The sequence below is a fragment of the Trichechus manatus genome, unplaced genomic scaffold, assembly GCF_000243295.1.
Source record: "Trichechus manatus latirostris isolate Lorelei unplaced genomic scaffold, TriManLat1.0 scaffold00028, whole genome shotgun sequence".
NCBI classification, from domain to species: Eukaryota; Metazoa; Chordata; class Mammalia; order Sirenia; family Trichechidae; genus Trichechus; species Trichechus manatus.
The window spans coordinates 894,471-913,095 of NW_004443964.1; the positions used below are offsets into that span (position 1 = coordinate 894,471).

At 62.3% G+C, this 18,625-nt stretch overlaps 3 protein-coding genes across 6 annotated transcripts in view; 2 read left to right on the top strand and 1 right to left on the bottom strand.

The window, feature by feature from the left end:
• Nucleotides 1–11,884, top strand: part of CSNK1D (casein kinase 1 delta) — a 33,397-nt gene extending 21,513 nt beyond the window's left edge. The window contains exons 4-9 of the mRNA XM_023729181.1: nucleotides 799–1,027; nucleotides 1,256–1,426; nucleotides 2,029–2,177; nucleotides 4,112–4,283; nucleotides 4,720–4,859; nucleotides 8,849–11,884. Of these exons, the coding sequence (XP_023584949.1) occupies nucleotides 868–1,027; nucleotides 1,256–1,426; nucleotides 2,029–2,177; nucleotides 4,112–4,283; nucleotides 4,720–4,859; nucleotides 8,849–8,899 (843 nt within the window). The 5' untranslated portion in view covers nucleotides 799–867 and the 3' untranslated portion in view covers nucleotides 8,900–11,884. The remainder of the gene's footprint in view (nucleotides 1–798; nucleotides 1,028–1,255; nucleotides 1,427–2,028; nucleotides 2,178–4,111; nucleotides 4,284–4,719; nucleotides 4,860–8,848) is intronic.
• A 1,618-nt stretch (nucleotides 11,885–13,502) lies between these two features.
• Nucleotides 13,503–18,625, bottom strand: part of SLC16A3 (solute carrier family 16 member 3) — a 15,482-nt gene continuing 10,359 nt past the window's right edge. For 3 of the 4 annotated variants that reach the window (XM_023729191.1, XM_023729192.1, XM_023729193.1), the window contains 4 exons: nucleotides 18,007–18,254; nucleotides 17,183–17,326; nucleotides 16,182–16,943; nucleotides 14,126–15,203 (listed from right to left, as the gene is read on the bottom strand). In XM_023729191.1, the coding sequence (XP_023584959.1) occupies nucleotides 14,929–15,203; nucleotides 16,182–16,943; nucleotides 17,183–17,326; nucleotides 18,007–18,229 (1,404 nt within the window). In that variant the 5' untranslated portion in view covers nucleotides 18,230–18,254 and the 3' untranslated portion in view covers nucleotides 14,126–14,928. Of the gene's footprint in view, nucleotides 13,631–14,125; nucleotides 15,204–16,181; nucleotides 16,944–17,182; nucleotides 17,327–18,006; nucleotides 18,255–18,625 lie in introns of those variants that run through there. The other variant, XM_004374074.2, reaches the window with a different exon arrangement.
• Nucleotides 13,627–18,625, top strand: part of CCDC57 (coiled-coil domain containing 57) — a 95,407-nt gene continuing 90,408 nt past the window's right edge. Inside the window, exon 1 of the mRNA XM_023729185.1 lies at nucleotides 13,627–13,995. The gene's annotated coding sequence lies outside the window, so the exon portion shown is untranslated. The remainder of the gene's footprint in view (nucleotides 13,996–18,625) is intronic.

Sequence of the window (18,625 nt, forward strand, 5' to 3'; positions counted from 1 at the left end):
GGGCGGTTCAGTCAGTGTTACGGGGCAGCCCCGTCAGTGCGACGGGGCGGTTCAGTCAGTGTTACCGGGCGGCTCAGTGCGACGGGGCGGCTCAGTCAGTGCGATGGGGCGGTTCAGTCGATGTTACGGGGCGGCTCAGTCAGTGGGACCGGACGGTTCAGTCAGCGGGACCGGATGGCTCAGTCAGTGTGATGAGTCGGCCCTGTCAGTGTGACCAGGCAGTTCAATCAGTGGGACTGGATGCTCTGGTCATTGTGACCCAGCGGCCCAGTTAACGTGACCAAGCAGTGCAGGTGCTCAGTCAATATTTTTTGGTTTGATAAATTATTCAGTTGTTTTTCTCTTCATTATCATGCCTATTAATGCCTGGGGAGAAAATGGAAATTAAGTTTTGGCAGCAAGATACACGTTTGATTTGGTTTGAAGACCCACCCTCACAACATCGGCCTAGTACATTCAAATTGTAGGGCCTCCTGGTTGTCGCAGGAATACAAGTTTGATTTCTAACAGGACTTTTGTGACGTTTCCTAGAGAATTCTTGTGCTCGGTGTGAGTAGTACAGTTAGTACAGACCGTTGTCAGGTGTCCTGCTGTCTGTCCACCCCGCAGCCTGTCCAGGGGGCTGAAGGCTGCTATAGAAGACGTCTTTTGGTCGGTCCAGTGTTAGGTTGCTCTGTTCCTGGCCGTGGGGTGCAGAGTGTGGATTACAGGCCTAGTGCTTTGTCTACCAGTTTCCTTGTGCAAGGTTCGCTGCTTTGGGGTTTAGTCTCTCACCTTTCCTCCTTTACCTACCTGTAGATTAGTCGTATTGAGTATATTCATTCGAAGAACTTCATCCACCGAGACGTGAAGCCAGATAACTTTCTCATGGGACTCGGCAAGAAGGGGAACCTGGTCTACATCATAGACTTCGGGCTGGCCAAGAAGTACCGCGACGCCAGGACCCACCAGCACATCCCCTATCGTGAGAACAAAAACCTCACTGGGACCGCTCGATATGCCTCTATCAACACCCATCTTGGAATCGGTGAGCTGGGGTGGGGGGCAGCAGCCACGCCCTGTCACTGGCTGGGGTCCTCTGGGGCATCCATCTCGGCCGGGGCCCGCAAGACGCCTGCTCTGTGCAGCCTGTGGGTCTCGAAGCTGCCATCACACTTTTGTAGCAAAGTGTTTGCTGGGTCTCATTCTCACGCCCGTGTGGTCTCCACTGGTGCGTGGGGCCATCCTTCACGGTTCCTCTCCTTTTCCTTTTCAGAACAATCTCGACGAGATGACTTGGAGTCCCTGGGCTATGTCCTGATGTACTTCAACCTGGGCTCTCTCCCCTGGCAGGGGCTGAAGGCTGCTACCAAGAGACAGAAATATGAGAGAATTAGTGAGAAGAAAATGTCCACTCCCATTGAGGTGTTGTGTAAAGGCTACCCTTGTAAGTCTTTTTGCGACCTGTCCTGCCACCAGAAGTGACCGGGGCCTGGGCTCCCTGTGCTCAGTATACCACACAGCTTTGCTCTGCACCTTCTGTCAGAGGGACCCCCGTCACAGCCGCCTTCTCCAGAAGGCAGGTGGGGTGCCGGGTACCGAGCCAGCAGCCTCCGCTCTCACCAGGAGCCCAGGGGCTGGCACCCCTGGCAGTGGGAGACGAACCCCCGGGCCAGCCTCAGACCGACCCGCCTCTCTCCCTCGACCTCTGAGTAGTTGGGAGGTGACGCTGGCAGGTGGCTCTGGCCGTCCTTTACCTGCCGGCAGCTTTATCCCTTGCCCGCTTCTAGAGCCAAAACTGAGTGCGCATCCTCTGTTCTTGGGTTGCCCCGGGCTCAGCGCCCTGGGTAAGGCTTGGCTGCTTTGTGGGGGCGATTTCGCACGCCTGCCTGAGGGCTGGCTGCTTAAGCATTGGCTGGCCCTGAGACGGCGTCCGTCTCCCGCCCCAAGGCTCTGTAGCACGGGAAGGTGAACGGGAAGCCCGACGGGCACCGTTCGGGCGCCCACCTCCGGCTACAGCTGGTTAGGGTCCAGTGTCTTGTTCTGCAGCTGAGTTTGCCACGTACCTGAACTTCTGCCGCTCCTTGCGTTTCGATGACAAGCCTGACTACTCGTACCTGAGACAGCTCTTCCGGAACCTGTTCCATCGCCAGGGTTTCTCCTACGACTACGTGTTTGACTGGAACATGCTCAAGTTTGTAAGTGGCACTCCCGACTCGCCCGCTCCTGAGCGTCTGACGGGCCGCCCGTAGGTGTGGGCGCCGTGATCCGTGCCGGGTCTCAGTGGAGCAGTGGCATGTGGCTCGGTTCACTGCAGCAGGCGTCTTTGCTTGGTGGCAAGGCCAGGGTGCCCCTGGCGTTGGGGGCCGAGGAGCAGGCACCATCGGGGTGTGGACAGCGAGCCCCTCAGTTCGTGTCCGCCAGAGCTGGGCCCTCACTATTGCTAGTCTTTAGTGATGAACCCCGAGAGCGTCACACTTGGACCGCCTGTGGGGTTTCCGGCGTTGTGCCTGCCTGTTGTATGGGCGGAAACGTCACTGTTCTGAAGGAGGGCTGAGATGGGGCCAGAAGGCCTCCCCTGGCCTCGGCCTTCCCCCTCGCTAACCCAAAGGACTCGGGGTCGGGGGGCCCGGGGGCAGCGTTGTGACTGTGCAGAGCGAGCTGCCTGGGGTGGGGGCACTGTGGTGGCTGTCTGGCTCTGAAGCCGTCTGCTGCGCTTTTGCCCTGTGGTCTCGGCTGGTCTGTGTTTGAGTTCCCGTCCCCACAACGTGTGTGCTGGTTCTGTGCACACGCTTGCGTATGCCGCGGGTGGGGGTGGCCGGGGGTCTCCGTTGTTTTCTCCCCAGCAGGCAGCCTGTGGCTGGGCTGTTGTGTGAGCGGGATTGATCAATGTTCGGGCCCTGTTGCCAGAATTGACACTTTTGTGGAACTTTCATTTCCTCTGTCATTAAAGACACGTTCTGTTTAGTTATCAGCTTGAAACAGAAATTGGAACCTTTCCAGGGTGGGGAGATTACTGCCTGAGGCGTAGAGCCTCCTTTTCACAGGACGCATAGCAGGAATCCTTATCAGACGCCCGGCAGGGGGCGCACAGGGGGCCCAGGCACTGGGAGGACGTGTCCAGGGGTGCAGACGGGCCGGCGGGGGGGGCTGTCGGCTCCCCAGTTCCTCCCTGGCTTGGGCAGGAACCCTGTGTCGTCAGGAGAAGGCGCAGACCAGCAGGAGTCAGTCCCCCGTTTAAGAGCATTCAGAGGGTGGCCCTGGTGGTGCCTCAGATCTCACCGGGAGCCTGGTTGCTTGGGTGGGCTGTCCTTCCGAGCCGCTGCTGGGTTGTTACTCCAGCATCACCTGCCCTGTCAGTAGCTGTGGGCCAGCCTTTCCTGTAAAGGGCCAAAGGCTGTGTCGCAGCTCTTAATTTTGCTCTTGTAGCGTAAAAGCAGCCGTAGATGACCCGTAAACGAGGTAGCGGGTAGCAGGCAGGATTTGGCCTGTGGGCCATAGTTTGCAGATCCCTGCTTTATGGGGCTGGCAGTTAGAACTTATCCTTCAGTAAGATTGGTACCTTAGTTTTCCTGCTTTAGATGAAAGGCCTCGTGCATGTGGTTTTGTTAGTGAATATGCGTGCTCGGCGGGGGGCAAACCTAGTTAAACGCCCGGCCTCCAGCACGTGCCCAGCCACCCTCCCTCTCTGTGGTCTCGTGTGCTGTGTTGCTGACGTTGCCCTCAGCCCCATGCCCCACAGCCCCGGGCTCGGCCCTGCTTCTTGCCGACACTGGCCAGTTCAGGCCCATGGCTGGCCTCAGACCATTTCCTGTCCCGCCTCTCCCTTTCTGCACACATCTCATCAGTAGGTGAAGGTTCCGGATCAGAACTTCAGCCCCAGGGATGGAGGTGTTTGCTCGCTGGTGTCAGGGGAGGAACGGGGGCTGAGGTTCCCGCCCTGGGGCCTTGCTTCGGCCCCGTCCAGGTTTCGTGAGACGAGGCCGTGCCTGTGTCTGGTGTGAGGCCCCCTCCCCTGGCGGGCTGTCTCTCCGTAGTGGCCTAACGGGCAGGCTTGTCCTCGGGGCCCCTGATGTTTTCTCGAGCTGCCACCAAAACCGTTCCGTCCTGGCCTCACCCTCCCTTCTCTTAGGGTGCCAGCCGGGCTGCCGACGATGCCGAGCGGGAACGCCGGGACCGAGAGGAGCGGCTGAGACACTCTCGGAATCCAGCTACCCGGGGCCTCCCCTCCACGGCCTCAGGCCGCCTGAGGGGGACGCAGGAAGTGGCTCCCCCCACGCCCCTCACCCCTACCTCACACACTGGTGAGTGTCAGACAGTCAGGATTGGTTCCCGTGCTACCTTTCAGGATCGGTCTGGGGGTGATCCTGGGGGGTTCTTCCCTCCTGTCTGCATACGGGGCCCCTGCAGAGCTCTGGGTGGGTGTGCTGTGTCTCTTCCTCTCGGGTCCTGGCCAAGGCTGTTTCTTAGGAGAGTCAATTTCTGGGACTGATTTCATCTCTCATTACCCGGGTGACCCCCGCCACCCGTGAGCCTCAGTGCCCTCTGTTACCCGGGGGCTGTGTGCAGTGTTCCCCGGTGCCATCCTCTGTCCTGGTCTACTGTGGTGTCCAGAGCAAGTCGAGATGTTGTGTAGCCTTGGGGCAGAGCCTGATGTACCCCTTTCCAAAGGCCCCAGAGACCCATTGTGCCGGGGGAGGCGGGGCGGGGGGCCTCACAGGCCTGCTCTCTCTCCCTCAGCGAACACCTCTCCGCGGCCCGTCTCCGGCATGGAGAGAGAGCGGAAAGTGAGTATGCGGCTGCACCGCGGTGCCCCTGTCAACGTCTCTTCGTCTGATCTCACAGGCCGGCAAGATACCTCGCGCATGTCCACCTCACAGGTGCGATTCTTGGCATCCAGCGTGTCCCCTGCACCCGTGGGGCCCGGGGTGCTGGCTGCTCGGGGCTGGGCTGGGCCATCCCACAGCAGAGCGGGTTCTTCCCTCCCTCCCTCCACCTTCCTTCCCCTATCTTAGTGATCTTAACCTTCAGAGCACCTCAGAGACAGACAAGCTTGGCCTTGGGGGACAGGTCCCCCAGCTCTGAGCAGGGCACAGGGTGCTCGACCCCTGGCCCCTAGGACACTTTCCTGGCCCCAGGGCTGTGTGCCACCTCCTGTCTATGGTTGACGCTGCGGCGTCACAGGCACCTTGTACTTCTGAGGACTTGTCCTCATGTTGCTCGGCCAGAGCACACTGAGCCCACAAGGCCCCCGTGGAGCGGGGAGGGGTTCCAGGTGAGCAGCCTGGTGTCCCCCTCAGGGTCCCAGCCCCGAGGTCGCCGGCTCGGGGTGGGCCTGTCCTGGCAGCTAGCCACGCACTGAGGGCTCGTGCTTTGTGTTCTGATTTCCTCTGTGACGGACAGGCTCCCTGGGAAAGCGCCTGCCGCAGGCCGTGCTCCGCTCGCTCCTAACCGCGTGCCTCTGCTCGTGTCCCCTGCTCTCGCTTGTCCTCACTCTTCTCGTGCATCCTCTGACACCCCACTTCAGCAGACGTTAGGTCTGTTCAGCTCTCAGTCTGCCCGTCGGGTCCGTCAAGGTCTGGGTCTCCCACAGGCCAGGAGGGAATCAGGAGCCCGGTGGACTCTCGTGGGCACCCCCTCATCTTTCTTTGGTTTACATGTTAGAGCCGGGGCCTCCTGTGGTGCTGCTGGCTTCCAGAACAGCCTGTCAGGAGGTGGGTTGGTGGTTAGTGAGCCCGGGCCTCCAGATCCGGCCTGGCCGCTGGAACTGCGGGCACCTGTCTCCCTGCAGCGGGCGCTGCTGTGCCAGAGCAGTGCTCTGACCATCTTTCTGTTAATCAAACAAAATGAACACTTGAGCTAAAAATGTCTGATTTGCTAACACTTGTACTATAAATGGGCTGTGTTTATAGTATCTCTTTCTTCCCAAGAGACTGAAGAGGCACATAGTTTGAGGGAACAGTTGTTGATCTGATTTGAATTGTGGGGTTGAAGGGTTTAGCAGTTCAATGAGATTTCGACCCGTTTTGAGATACTCCTTGAAAGGGACCCTCTCCCCCCCCCGCCCCCCGCCCTCGCCCCTCTACCTTAGGATAGAAATGGCCGAGTGGTTCTCTTCCCTTGGATCTGGGATCCAGGAGTCAGCGCAGCCAGGAGCAAACCTGGCTCGGGGAGCTCACCTCCCGCACTTGGCAGGGGCCCACGTGCCACTCCCCCAGCCCTGGAGACACCAGGTCCCCCTCCCCAGTTGGCATGGATGCAGGAGTGTCTGGTGGATCTGGGAGCTTTGTGGTAAACAAAGGAGTTCAGGGTGGGGCTGAGGCCTCTGCTGCCTGGTCTGCCTGGAGGCAGAGGGAGGCTGGGTTCTCCTCCTCCAGAAAGTCTTCCTTGAGCTGATGCGCATGGGTGTGTAGGAATTAGTCCTTTCTTTGTTTTCTTGTGTCCCCCCACCCCAATATCAAGAGCAGTAACTGGCTTTCGCATTAGGGAGCCTTCCCAAGGGGATTTGATCGGTGGCATTTTTGCTCCAAAGGAAGCATGTTAACTTGCCATGTCACCTAGGCCCCTCTGCCCTCATCGCACCCAGAGTGCAGCCACCTAGTGCCTCCAGCACATTTCGTCCTGTACCTACCAGGCTCCTCTGGGTTCACCTTCAGGGCGGGGGTGGTTTCCCTCAGGGCAGCCACGTAGTCCACGCAGACCTGCCCCTTGGGCTCTGGGCTGCTCTTCTGCCCAGGGACACGGCACTGACACCGTCCCAGCTGTGCTCCTGATACTGTGGTTCTTGGCCACGGTTTGAATTGAGGGGCACAGGAGGCTCCCCCTGGACCAGCTGTCTTGTGACCCTTGGCCCAGGCAAGGGCTCCCCCAGCTTGTGCTGCATGTAGACTCCATCCACACCCAAAAAAGCCAAGAGTTAAAGTTGCAGTGCGGGGCGATCGTTAGGGGCAGCTGGGGCGCGGGTGTGGGTGGGGCGCGGCTGGGCTGAGCGTTCTGGCCTCAGAGCCGCCGCCTTGGCGCTTTCTGCTCGTGGGTTCCCGTGGGTTCACATGCCGAGGAGCAGGGCCGCGGGCCCGGGCCCCACCCACCAGCATCTGACGGGCGTCAGTGGAGTATCACCTGGCCTCGTGGGGACACTGGTTTTTCGTGCAGTCAGATGCCCCGAGTGTGAGAGCTGGGTGGAGGCGGGCCATGAGACTAGTGTCCCTCGCCCGTCATGGCAGCTGGCTCAGACCCGACTCCACGGGAGGCCAGGTCCCCGTGAGCGTGAGTCTGGCCTCTGCGGCTGGTACCTCCTGTGTGGTCTTCGGGTTTCTCGAGATGAAGAGCCTGCTCAGCCAGTGCTGCCCGCAAAGCACACTCCAGCCCTGTCCGCGCGTCAGTGAGGCTCTGTCTCTGGGCCGTGTGGCCTGGCTCAGGCGGTAGACGCTGCTTTCAGAGCTGTCGCGGGTCCCGGCCCTCCCTGCCTTGGTCCTCGTGGAGCCTGCCCAGCAGGCTGCCTAGCCCCGCCACCCAGCAGGGGTCGTATGTGAGGAAAGGTGGGGGTCCCGTCCTGCTCCCCGTTGCTTTTTTGATAGATTAGTCTGGAAAGGGGCAGCGGCTGCTCTAAGGAGAGGGCCACGCGGGCAGGAGAGACGCCGGCGAGAGCTGCGAGGTCGGGGCAGGCAGGCCGGAAGACAACCCCTGGGCAGGGAAATGTCCCTGTGGGTCCTGGGGTCCCCTCTGCCATCAGTGGGGTCTGCGGACCGGGAGAGGAGGCGCCTTTGGAAACAGGCTGACTAGGCGGTCAGGGGCCGGACCTCACGAGCCAGCGGCCACTTACCAACAGCTGTCTTTTCCCCACCTCAGAATAGCATTCCTTTCGAACACCATGGCAAGTAGCTGCTCGTCTCCGTGGAAGGCAGCACTGGGTGAGTGTGTTGGTGTCCGGGCCAGTCTGGGTGGACAGTAAGGCCGCCCGCCCGTGAGTCTCCCGGCAGGCCGGGCTTGCATGCCAGGTGCCAAGGCCGTGTGAGGCCTCTGCTAGTCTGTCCTCGTGGGTCCCTGTGTGGTGACCCCGAGGCCTCCCAGGCAGGGCCAGGCTGCTCCAAGGGGGCTCCCCGAGTGCCAGAGGAGCTGCCTCTGCAGCAGGGACCCCCGCTGTCTCCCCGACTGCTCCTGTGGCTCCAGAGCTGGAGACACCTGGGCTCTGGGGCCTGAGCCTGGGAGTGTTCTCCTGCTAGGCTGCGTGGCGCCGCTTGGTGTGGGGTTGCGCTCAGAGGCGCCTGCAGTCTGTCCACCTGCCTCGTTCAGTTGTCTCTCTTCTCCGTTATTTCTGTTCCCCCGTTTAGTTTTTCTTCTCAAACTCACGCTCTCTGCCCGGCTGTCTCGTACATGCAGATGTTGTCTGTGTCAGCTGGCCCCCTGCCCTGCGCTCCCGTGGTGCATGGCGTCCTCGCTGCTGCCGCCCTTGGCACCACGTGCACTCTGCACCCTCCCAGCGGAGTACTTGCGGCTTTGGTTGGTTTTAGCGGCTTTCGGCCTGCTGCGGCTTCACCTGATCAGTCAGGGGTCTTGAGCTCCCTCACTGCGCCCCTGGGGTGTCGCGGTGCTGACGGGCCTGTGCTCATCTCCAGACACCAGTCACTTCCTGGGGGATGTGGTGCACGTGGCTTCTCCTCAAGATCCCGCCCGTGGCCACTGCATCTCCCATTCGCATGCTGCCTCCTCTCCTGGTCTTCTGCCCATATCTCCAAGCAGCGTCCAGGCCGTGGGGCGGAGCGTTCCGAGCGGGCGAGCACGTCCCCAGGGCTGTCTGCAGTGTGTGTACCGGGCACTGGCAGCGCGGCCCGGCCCCACGCTGACGCTCTCTGTGCTTTGGCTCCGACAGATTCCCGGTCGGGTGGCGTCCAGCGGTCTTCAGTCTGCCGTGCACCGGTGAACCGCTCTGTGCCGCGAAGGGCAGACGTGCATGGCTGATCAACTCTGTACCAATGGCTTCCTAGTGACGCGCCCCGACCTAGAGCAGGAATGTTGACACCGGAGCTCTCCAGGCCACTCACCCAGCGACGCGCATGGGACACACACATACTAGATGGACAGATGCCACGTGCTGCCAGCGCCAGGGGCCACGGCCCACACGTGAGCTTGGTCACCGCTGGGAGGAGCGCGTGTGCCGCGAGCCCTGGCAGAGACTCAGCCCACCGCAAACCTTGCCCTCCGCCTCCGTGGTGGCCCGCGCTCCCTGCGAGGCTGCTGTAACTACCGACTTTTCTGTTGATTAAGACAGTTTTGTATCATTTTGCTAAAAATTATTGGCTTAAATCTGTGTAAAGAAACCTACCTTTTTATTGTTTTCTGTTTGTTTTTGCGGTCTCACAAAGATGTTGATGTTGAAGAATCCGAAAACAAAGTTGCTGGCTGGCGTTGTGTGTGAGGTGGTCAGGCAGGAGAGTCCCCAGGCTCCAGTGGTCTGTGTCCGTCCGTCTGCTGTCCTGTCATGCTGTGCTGTGTGGTCCACTGTAGAGAGGGGTATCTCACCAGAGTTCTGTCACGTGTGCATCTGCGTACAGGTCGTGCGCCCCTGCGTACAGGTCGTGCGCCCCTGCGTACAGGTCGTCTGTGTGTCGTGGACTGGTGTCTTGTGGCCCATTAGCCTGGTTTGGGTGTCCTCGCCCTCTGTCCCCCGTCAGAATGGACGTTCCCACAGCAGCTTTGGATTGCTCTCCAGTGAGAAGGTGCAGGCTGCTGCAGAGAAGGACAGCGCTGCGGTGTTTCCAGGCCACACGCAGCCCTGCCCCAGAGGAGGACGAGGATGCCAAGAACACTGCGGACGCGGATGTGGAGGATGTTGGGCGCCCGGCTGAGTCGGGTGCGTTTCTGGTTTCCAGGGAGAGGACTGTTCGTCAAGAGCTGTCGGGTCGTGTCGGGGTCGTGTATGTGATTGGGGGATGTTTGTTGCCTAAATGCCTTTGAATTTCAATTTGGGAAATTTTCTGAACAGACTGTATGTGCAGCCACCGTTAATCTGTTAAGACTTGTGAGCTTAGTAGGAAGGCGTGTGGTCTTGCGTGCCCAAGGGTGCCCAGCAAGGTGGTGAGGCAAGGGGGATTCCACGCCAGGGTGCCAAGAAGCAGACGACGAACCCAGACGCATCACAGAGCATGTGGGAGCGTGTGCCATGTGGCGGGTATCCCTGGACCGCACAGGAACAGCCCTGACACCACAGGTCAAGTGCTGTGTCGCCAGAGGAGGAGCGTGGACGAGCTGGGCGGCACGTGCTCCTGCTACTCCTGTGTTTGACTGCTTCTTGGAAGCTAGGACCCAGGGTACCCCCTTCTCCTTCCATACCCCAATGTTTCTTGGCCCAGGAGCACTGGGCCAGCCCACCGTCACTGTTGGTGGATGTTGCAGGCGTGGCTGACCTTACCGGGGCCGCTTCGTTCTGAATGGTCAGTGATCTGTCACTCCCGAAGCACCGGGGGTGGGGGTGGGGCAGTGTTTACAGAGGGAGCGCCTTCTTTGGACTGAGGCTGTTCCCTTCCGGCCTCAGCGGGCGCTCTGCGTGCCACAGTTCCCATGTCATGGCGCCTCGCGGCCTTTGCCTGAGGCTGCGGGGTGAACAGCTCTGCCCCCCACGCACACTGTAACCCAGGTGGAATGTATCAGCTGTGTGCAGAGTCTGGACAGCGCATTTGTACCACCACTGTATTTGTGTACTTTAACAACTGTGTAAATAATAAATTCATATGGCTTCTACATTTCTCCCTAGCCCCTTTCCTGGTCTTCATTTTGCAGTCTGGGAGTTTTCAACGTACGTAGTGTGTGTTGCGTGGCCTCGCTGGACTGGGTGCCCTGTGGTCCTGGGCCTCAGGCCTAAGGGGGAAGCTGGCGGGTGGAGCCACCCATGTCCACGCCTGTGGCTGGGCTTTGCAGGCAGGGCCTGTGCATCTGAACCCAGTCTTTCCTCTGGACGTCTGCCCGTTCTGGGTAAGCAGTCAGTTTCCTGTTCCAAACCCACGTGGTAATTGCTGGAACTGTCCAGGAGCACTGAGGCCCTTGTCTTGCACGATTCTGTGTGTTAGGGAAATCCATGGTAGTCTATCTTGTTTGTTCGGGTTTCGGGTTGTCTGCCTTCCCAACCACCTTGCCTCATCCCGAACAATTTTGTCTCCTCCGCCCGTCCTCAAGCCGCCGTTCTGGCCCTGGGCGTCTGGTCAGCTTGCAGCAGGGACCCCAGGGCCACTCAGAGGCCCTTGTACTTAGGTCCTTCCTTGTTCCCTAGGCCTGCCTGTCGGGGGGCCTGCCTCTTGGGCCAGCTCTCCTCCCTGTCTCCACACCTCCCCGCTGCCCGAGGCTGAGGAGGCAGCGTTTGGAATCTAGTTCTCGGTGCGAATGAGACGCCGACCACTCACCCCAGGCCTTTGCTTAGACTCACAACAAACTAGTTTGCAGTAAGAGTTAAGTTCTGAGCACCTTCCTCACCTTCCAGAACCCTTGTCGTCAGCTGCTGTGGTGTCCGCCCTGACGCGTGGTAACCCCGTGCACAGCAGTGTGAAGCACTGCCCAGTTCTGCACCGTCCCCGTGATCATGCGGGTTGGGCAGTTGTGACCCATAGGGTTTTGATTGGCTGATTCTCAGAAGTAGACCTGGACCTTTGTTCCGGGTCTGTCTGGTTTGGGAGCTCTGCTGAAACCTGTTCGGCGTCACAGCAACACTCAAGCCTCAAGTGACAGATGGGTGGTGGCTGCGCATGAGGTGCCTCGGGCAGGAATCCAACCTGGGTCTCCGTCACAGAGGGCGAGGGTCCTGCTGTCCCTCTTCCCCTCGGAGCCCTCACCTGTTGTCTTTTCATTTCCTGCCAGGAGGGGGCGCACGCGGCTGTCTTCCTTCCAAGAGCTTGCCCCCCCAACACGTTGCCTCCTCACCCCAAAAGAGAACCTGTCACCAGCACCTCCCCCACTGGAGCCCTGGGGGTTCCTATAGTGCCCGCCCCCCCCCCCAGGAGCCCCATGAGGCGCCTCCCCTCGGCCCCCGGGCCACAGTGGTCCCCTGCGCCACGTTGCTGTCTGCTGTGCACGTCCCTATGCAGACCGAGCACAAGAGGGCAGGTTCGCTCAACGGGTGCGCAGTGGCCCGTCCTCGGCTCCTCGAGCGCTGACGGGCTGTACGCAGAGGGTCTGGTCCTTTCCGGACCCGAGTCCAGCCGCATGGGTCCTTGATGCGGTTTGAATGCAGAGCAGAGGTGTGTGGTCCTTGCAGGCCCCCGGGCACAGGCCCTTTGTGGGGGCCCTGGCTTTGCCCGCAGGCTCTGCCACATCTCCGCCCCCCACTCCGCCCAGGTCTCTCCAGAGGCCAGGGTGTCTTGGTCCCATGGGCTGCACTCCATGGTGCAGGGCATCGAGGTGTCTCGGGCAGCCCGCCAGCCTCCCCATCTCCCCACACAGCCAGCACTTTGCAGATGTCACGATGAGGGCAGCCGCCTGAGCGGGCCTGGCTAGGGTGTCCTTCCACTGACCTGACCTACTTAGAGGGGCGTCTGCGTCAGCAAGGGTGTCTGGCCCTTACAGGTGCTTAGCGTAAAGTCTCTTTCGTCCCTGGCGGCGCTGGGGTTGATAAGCAGTTGATGGCCACTTCCCGCACAAGTGCCCAAGGACAGGAAGTATCCTTCCTTGCTACCTTGGAACCAGAAACTGGCAGACGGCCAGGCCTCTGTGGACACCGGGTGCTGCCCACACTGGTCTGGTGGTGCCTGAGACCTTTGACCTCACCCACGAAGAGCCGACCGAGGGGCAGATGGGGCCCGGGTTCCTGGAGCAGGGAGGCGGGAGCTGTTGCTCCTGTGGGGTGGGGGTGGGGGTGGCTGTGCCTCCATACCCCCATGCTGCATGGCATCGTGGGACTCTGCACAGCCCCTGGGCAGACTGTGGGTCAGCGCCTTGGCCCGAGCGTAGCGGTGACCCTCCCCGTGCGTCCCCGTATCCTGACCACTTGGAAGCGTCTCAGTGCCCCCAGAGCATGTCTTTGGGGATCATGTTTCCAGATTCTTCATGTTCTGCCCCCCAACCCCCCACCCTCATCCTCCGTGGTGACAGGAGCTGGGGGAGGGGTGAAGCAGTAGGAGCTAAGGGAGCACCTGCCTGGTGTCGCTCCTTATTGGGGGGGGGTAGCCCAGATAGAGCTGCGGGAACCCCACAAGGGGAGAAGCATGTGGGGAATGTTGGCCATGATTTGGCTCATAGAAGCTTCCAGAAGCAGGCCCCAGAGCAGAGGCCAGTCTCCTGCCCCCATTCTCCCCACAGCCCTGCCCGGCCAGGAGGGGCTGTCCCCGAGAGGGCCAGAGTGCAGCCAGGTCCAGCCGGCATGCACACCCTGGGCCAGGGGCAGAGGCAGGGGGTCTGAGCAGTCACCCAGGGTCTGGGGGCAGGCAGTTTCCGTGGGTGATGCCCCTGTTCTCACTCCTGTCTGCCTCCCAGGCTCATGGGCCCTTGTAGAGGCCCACAAGGCCCATGGGTAGCATGGGGTCGGTCCTCTGGAACCCGAGAAGTCGGCTCCATCTTAGCTTTGCTCAGGGACTGGCCTGCAGGGACCTGGGTCCCTGTTTGGCACCCCTCCTCATCGCTGAGGTCAGCAGATGTCCGTGGGCTCTCCTGGGACACCCACCATCCACACCTGCAGCAGAGAGACGATAGGGAGACGTGAGGACCTCGAGTGGGAAGTGTGTGGGGAGACAAGCTGGCCGGTGGGGGGCCTGCAGAAGGGCAGTGAGTGGTACCAGGGCCCCCAGGGCACGAGGAGTGGAGCTGAGGCACGGACAGTCTCCCCAGAGACCGTGACATCTGTGCCAAACCAAAGACATGAGCTCTCGCTTGCTTTTCGTTGCAGAGAAGCAGGGAGATGGCATCCCTCCGGCTGCACGTGGCCCGCCAGGGCGCCCGCTGCCGTCCGCAGCGCCCGCGACGCACCACCTACTGAGGCGCCCCAGCGGCTTCCAGCCGGGCTCCCGCCACGCAGGCCGCCGCTGGCCACAAGGGCAGGTGGGTGCAGCATGCCTGGGGCAAGGCGGGATTGCGGACGCGGGCTGGGGTGGCGTCAGGTGGGGCAGGCCCGGAGCAGGGTGGCCTGGAGCGGGGACCAGTCAGAGGCCAGGCACCGAAGGCAGGAGAAGCAGTTTTTACACATCACGTACACACAAGCCCCGCTAAACAGAACTGCTCCCTGTGTCTGCACAGCACCTGAGTTCCCTACAGAGTCCAAGGCCCCCCTCACGGGCTGGTGGGAGTCCCCACCCTGCGGCCCCCAGGCTGTCCCCCTTCTTGGCGCCACATGGGAAGCCCCTCCGCCACAGACACACCGACAGCCGGCATGGCTGACACAGTAGAGACACCCTCAGACGAGCAGCTTTCTCAGCAAAACCAGGCTGGGCTCATTAGCACCCCGTCCCTCCACTCACACCAGGTTCTGCGGGTCCTGAGACCTCTCCTCCTGTCCCAGGTGTGTTGCCAACCCTCCAGAGTGGAAGGTCCATGTCCCGTGGGCCCCCAGTCCGAGCAGGGCGGTGCCCAGGCGGCACCCTCGGACCAGGTGGGCAGAGGCTGGGAGGCCCAGACACACGGGGGGATCGGCTGCCGGCAGCACCCGCCTTCACCAGCTGTCCCCGGCCCCCGCCTCTCATTAAAGTCATGTTGTCTTTGCAGTACGGGTCCTGGGTCCTTCGGTGGGGGCAGGGCGGGCTGCCGGTGGTCAGGCTGGGTCTCAGCGCACAGGGTTGTAACCACGCTTGGCTCCACCGCAGATCCGATGTGGAATGACGCCTTTCCAACCCCGCCACCTCCCCCCGCCAAACAGCGATCGGTGCCGACCCGGCAGCCACGCCGCTGGCCCGCCCCGCCAGTAGTCCTGTGTGTGAAATAAATACGAACCTCACAGTCTCCGGGCCTCCTCCCTCCTCCTGCCCCGCCGCGGCCCCCTCAGACGCTCGTTTCGGGGTTGGCGATGGCCTCCCCGTTTTTCTCAGGCTCTCCCTTGAGGAAGCACTCCACTTCCCGGGCGTCCACCGGCCCGTCTGCGGGGGTCTGCTTGAGCTCCTCCCCGGCCGTGGCCGCCTCGCTGGCGGGCGTCTCCGCGGGCCCCGTCTTCCTGTACAAAAAGTTGCCCAGCAGCAGGACGAGGGAGGCGCAGAGCACCTCGGCCCCCGCCAGGATGAACACGTACTGGTAGACGTGCGTGGCGTCCAGGAGCTTGCCTGCAAAGGGACAGAGTCACTGTGGGCCATCCCAGCCCCGCTGGCCGCCCCCGCCCCAGCACTGCCCACTAAAGCCCCTGTTGCGTGTGGTCGATGTCTCGGCTTTGAGGCTCCCGCCCACCCACCTCAGGTCTGTGTTTTGGGGAAGGCCATTTCTGCCCTCCTGGGGCTGACAGGGAGGAAATGCTTTCTCTATGCTGTGAAAATCCAGGCGGGGCCGTCCATTTGCCGTCCCCCACCCACACCCGCCACACCCGCCTGTCCTCTCCCCAGCCTCTTCCTCCCCGACGGTCAAAACAGAAGTGGCTCTGAGAAAGTTTGGGGGGGTCCCTGGCACCATGGAGTCCTTCCTGGGCTTTCCTGTCAGGGGCCCCAAAGGGACCCCCGAAGCCACCAGAGGTGTTGGGCAGGGCTTAGGTCATGTGGCACCCTGTCAAGTGGGGACCCCAGATGGGGAGGGTCTGACGGGAAGGACTTGGGCACCTCTGTCCCCAGCCACACCACCAGCACAGCCTGAGCCTGCACTTGCCCCGTGCTCCTGGTCCCCGCATCAGGGTACCCCCGTGACCAGGCCAGGTACGTCCTCACGGGGCAGTGGGTGCCGGCGCTTCCCTGAGACGTGCATGGGGCGTGGGAGGGGCCAGCCCGGGTCTTTGCCCACCGTGTGGTAGTCCCAGCACCAAGAACGGCCCAGGGGGTGTGAATCCCTCCCGCTGACCAGGCGTCTGATGGGTCTGTGGTGTGGTGCCCCCCAACCCGGTAGGCTGCCACTCACCCTCGGAGGGTGGCCCCCGTCGGTAACCCCCCACAATGGGCCGGCAGTCACCCCCAGCGGGTGGCCCCCCCATCACTGACCCCCCCATGGGCTGGCACTAACCCCCAGAGGGTGGCCCCCCCATCAGTGACCCCCCCATGGGCCGGCACTAACCCCCAGAGGGTGACCCCCCATCAGTGACCCCCCCATGGGCTGGCACTCACCCCCGGAGGGCGGCCCAATCAGCACGGCCATGGCCTCCAGCAGCAGCACCAGCCCGATGGCGCTGGAGAACTTCTGGGTGCCCACGATGGCCATGAGCACCTCGAACTGCAGGGCGCCCACCATGCCATAGGAGATGCCAAAGAAGATACAGAAGACCACCAGGCCACCGTAGCTGGTGGCCGTGGAGCCCCCCAGGTCGGCCACGGCGTTGAAGAACATGGCGAAGCTGAAGAGGTAGACGGAGTAGGGCCGCACGCGCTGCAGCCCGGTGATGAGGCCGGCGGTGGGCCGCGCGAAGATGTCGATGAAGCCCAGCACCGTGAGCAGGAAGGCGGCCTGCGTGTCAGGCGTGCCCATGTCCTTGGCGTAGCTCACCACAAACACGGGCGGCACGAAGAGCCCCAGCACCATGATGGAGGCAGCCAGCGCGTAGATGACGAAGCCGCGGTCCCGGAAGACGCTGAAGTCCAGCAGCCGCCGCGCCGGCCGGCGGGGTGCCACCTCGACGCCCGCCTTCCGGGGCGGCTCCAGGGGCCTCATGAGCGCGGCGCACACGCAGCAGTTGAGCAGCAGGCCACCCAGGATGAGGAAGCCGCCGCGCCACCCGTAGTGGTCCTGCAGCAGCTGGCCCAGCGGGGACAGGGCGCACAGGAACACCGGGCTGCCCGCGGCCGCCAGCCCGTTGGCCAGCGGGCGCCGCTTGTCGAAGTAGCGGTTCAGCATGATGAGTGACGGCTGGAAATTGAGCGCCAGGCCGAGGCCTGGAGGGGAGAGGCTGCGGGTGAGACGCCGAGAGGACCCGGGCCTGTGTGCAGAGCCCCTGACCACCAGGGAAGTGAGGGGCCTACTGGCACCCCAGGGACACTGCTCCCTGGAAGCGAGGGAGAGGCAGAAGCAGCCAGAGACCACCCATCCCCAGAAGGCCCTGCGTCTGCTCTAGCTGAAGGGAGTTTGCTCCCCATGCAGGGCTCCCTGTCACCACACGGGCAGGTCCACTCACCGGTAATGACCCCAGTGGTGAGGTAGACCTCTATGATGCTTCTGCAGAAGGACGCGGCCACCATGCCCAGGGACGCGAAGAGGCCGCCCACAAACATCACCGGCCGGCAGCCGAAGCGGTTCACGCACACGCTGCACAGGGGACCTGGGAGCAGGGGATGGGCTGAGGGCAGGCCACGCCCATGCCCACGCCCACATCTGGGGGCTCTGACCACGCCCCCGTCTACGCCACGCCCCATGCAGCTGGCCCGTCGAAGAGCCAGTCTGGGGGTGGTCTCGCAGCGTTTCCTTCCCAAGGCTGCGCGGCCTGTCCCACTTGCCGCTCTGCCAGCACGTGGCTCCAGTGCGTACTGGGCACGGCCTGGCTGTTCCCGCCACCGGTCAGCCCCCCACATTGCCAGCTGCAGGTCACAGTGAAGCGCCAAGAGAACAGTCTGTGTACTGCTCTCTGGGGGACGGGTGGGGCAGCCCCCTCAGAACAATAGCTTGTCCTTCGGGCCCATCCTTGGCGCTGCGTATAAATACAGCCACCACCTGTACAAGCCACCTTGGTGTGCCCAGTTCGGCTCTACGGAGAACAGGTAGCTTTCTGCCAGGCTCCCTTTCCCTCTCAGCGTCCCCACGTCGCTATGCCAGGATCTGCCCCCTGCAGCCTTTTCACCCCATGTGACTCCTCAGGGACCCCAGGACAGGCATCCCCTCAGCAGGGGCCCCCGGGAGACTGACCACAGCAGCAGGTCCCCCAGGACAGGTGACCCCAGTGGCGGCCCCTCAGACAGGCGGGACAGGTGACCCTTAGGACAGGGGACCCCTGTGGGGCCTCACCGGTGCCGTAGAGCATGGCCAGCAGGATGGAGGAGATCCAGGCCGCATCGCTGTAGCCAATCTCAAACTCCTTCATGAGCTCCTTGAAGAAGACGCTGACCGCCTTGGGGAAGGCGTAGGAGAAGCCGGTGATGACAAAGCCACCGAAGAGCACGGCCCAGCCCCAGCCCCCGTCAGGGGCCGGGACTCCTGTCGGGCTGTCATCCACCACTGCACCGCCCATGGCCGGAGGGCTCGGTCTGCGCGGCCTGCAGCAGGAAGCACAGGCAACTAGTTGTCACGGTGATAATCTCGGCTGTGGCCAGCAGGGCAGGGTAGGGACAGAGAACATGCACCGGACACGTGGACTGCAGTGCTGCACACTGAACGGCCGCACCCTGGGCCGGCCTCCGCCCGGCTCTGCACCTGGGGCCCCCACCCTCCGGCCCGGCTCTGCACCTGGGGCTCCCAGCCTCCAGGCCCAGATCTGCACAGGGTTCCCAGTCTCCAGGCCCAGGTCTCCACAGAGATCCCCAGTCTCCAAGCCCGGGTCTGCACGGGGGTCCCAGACTCCCACCCAGGTTTATACCTGGGGGCCCCACCCTCCAGGCCCAGGTCTCCACAGGGATCCCCAGCCTCC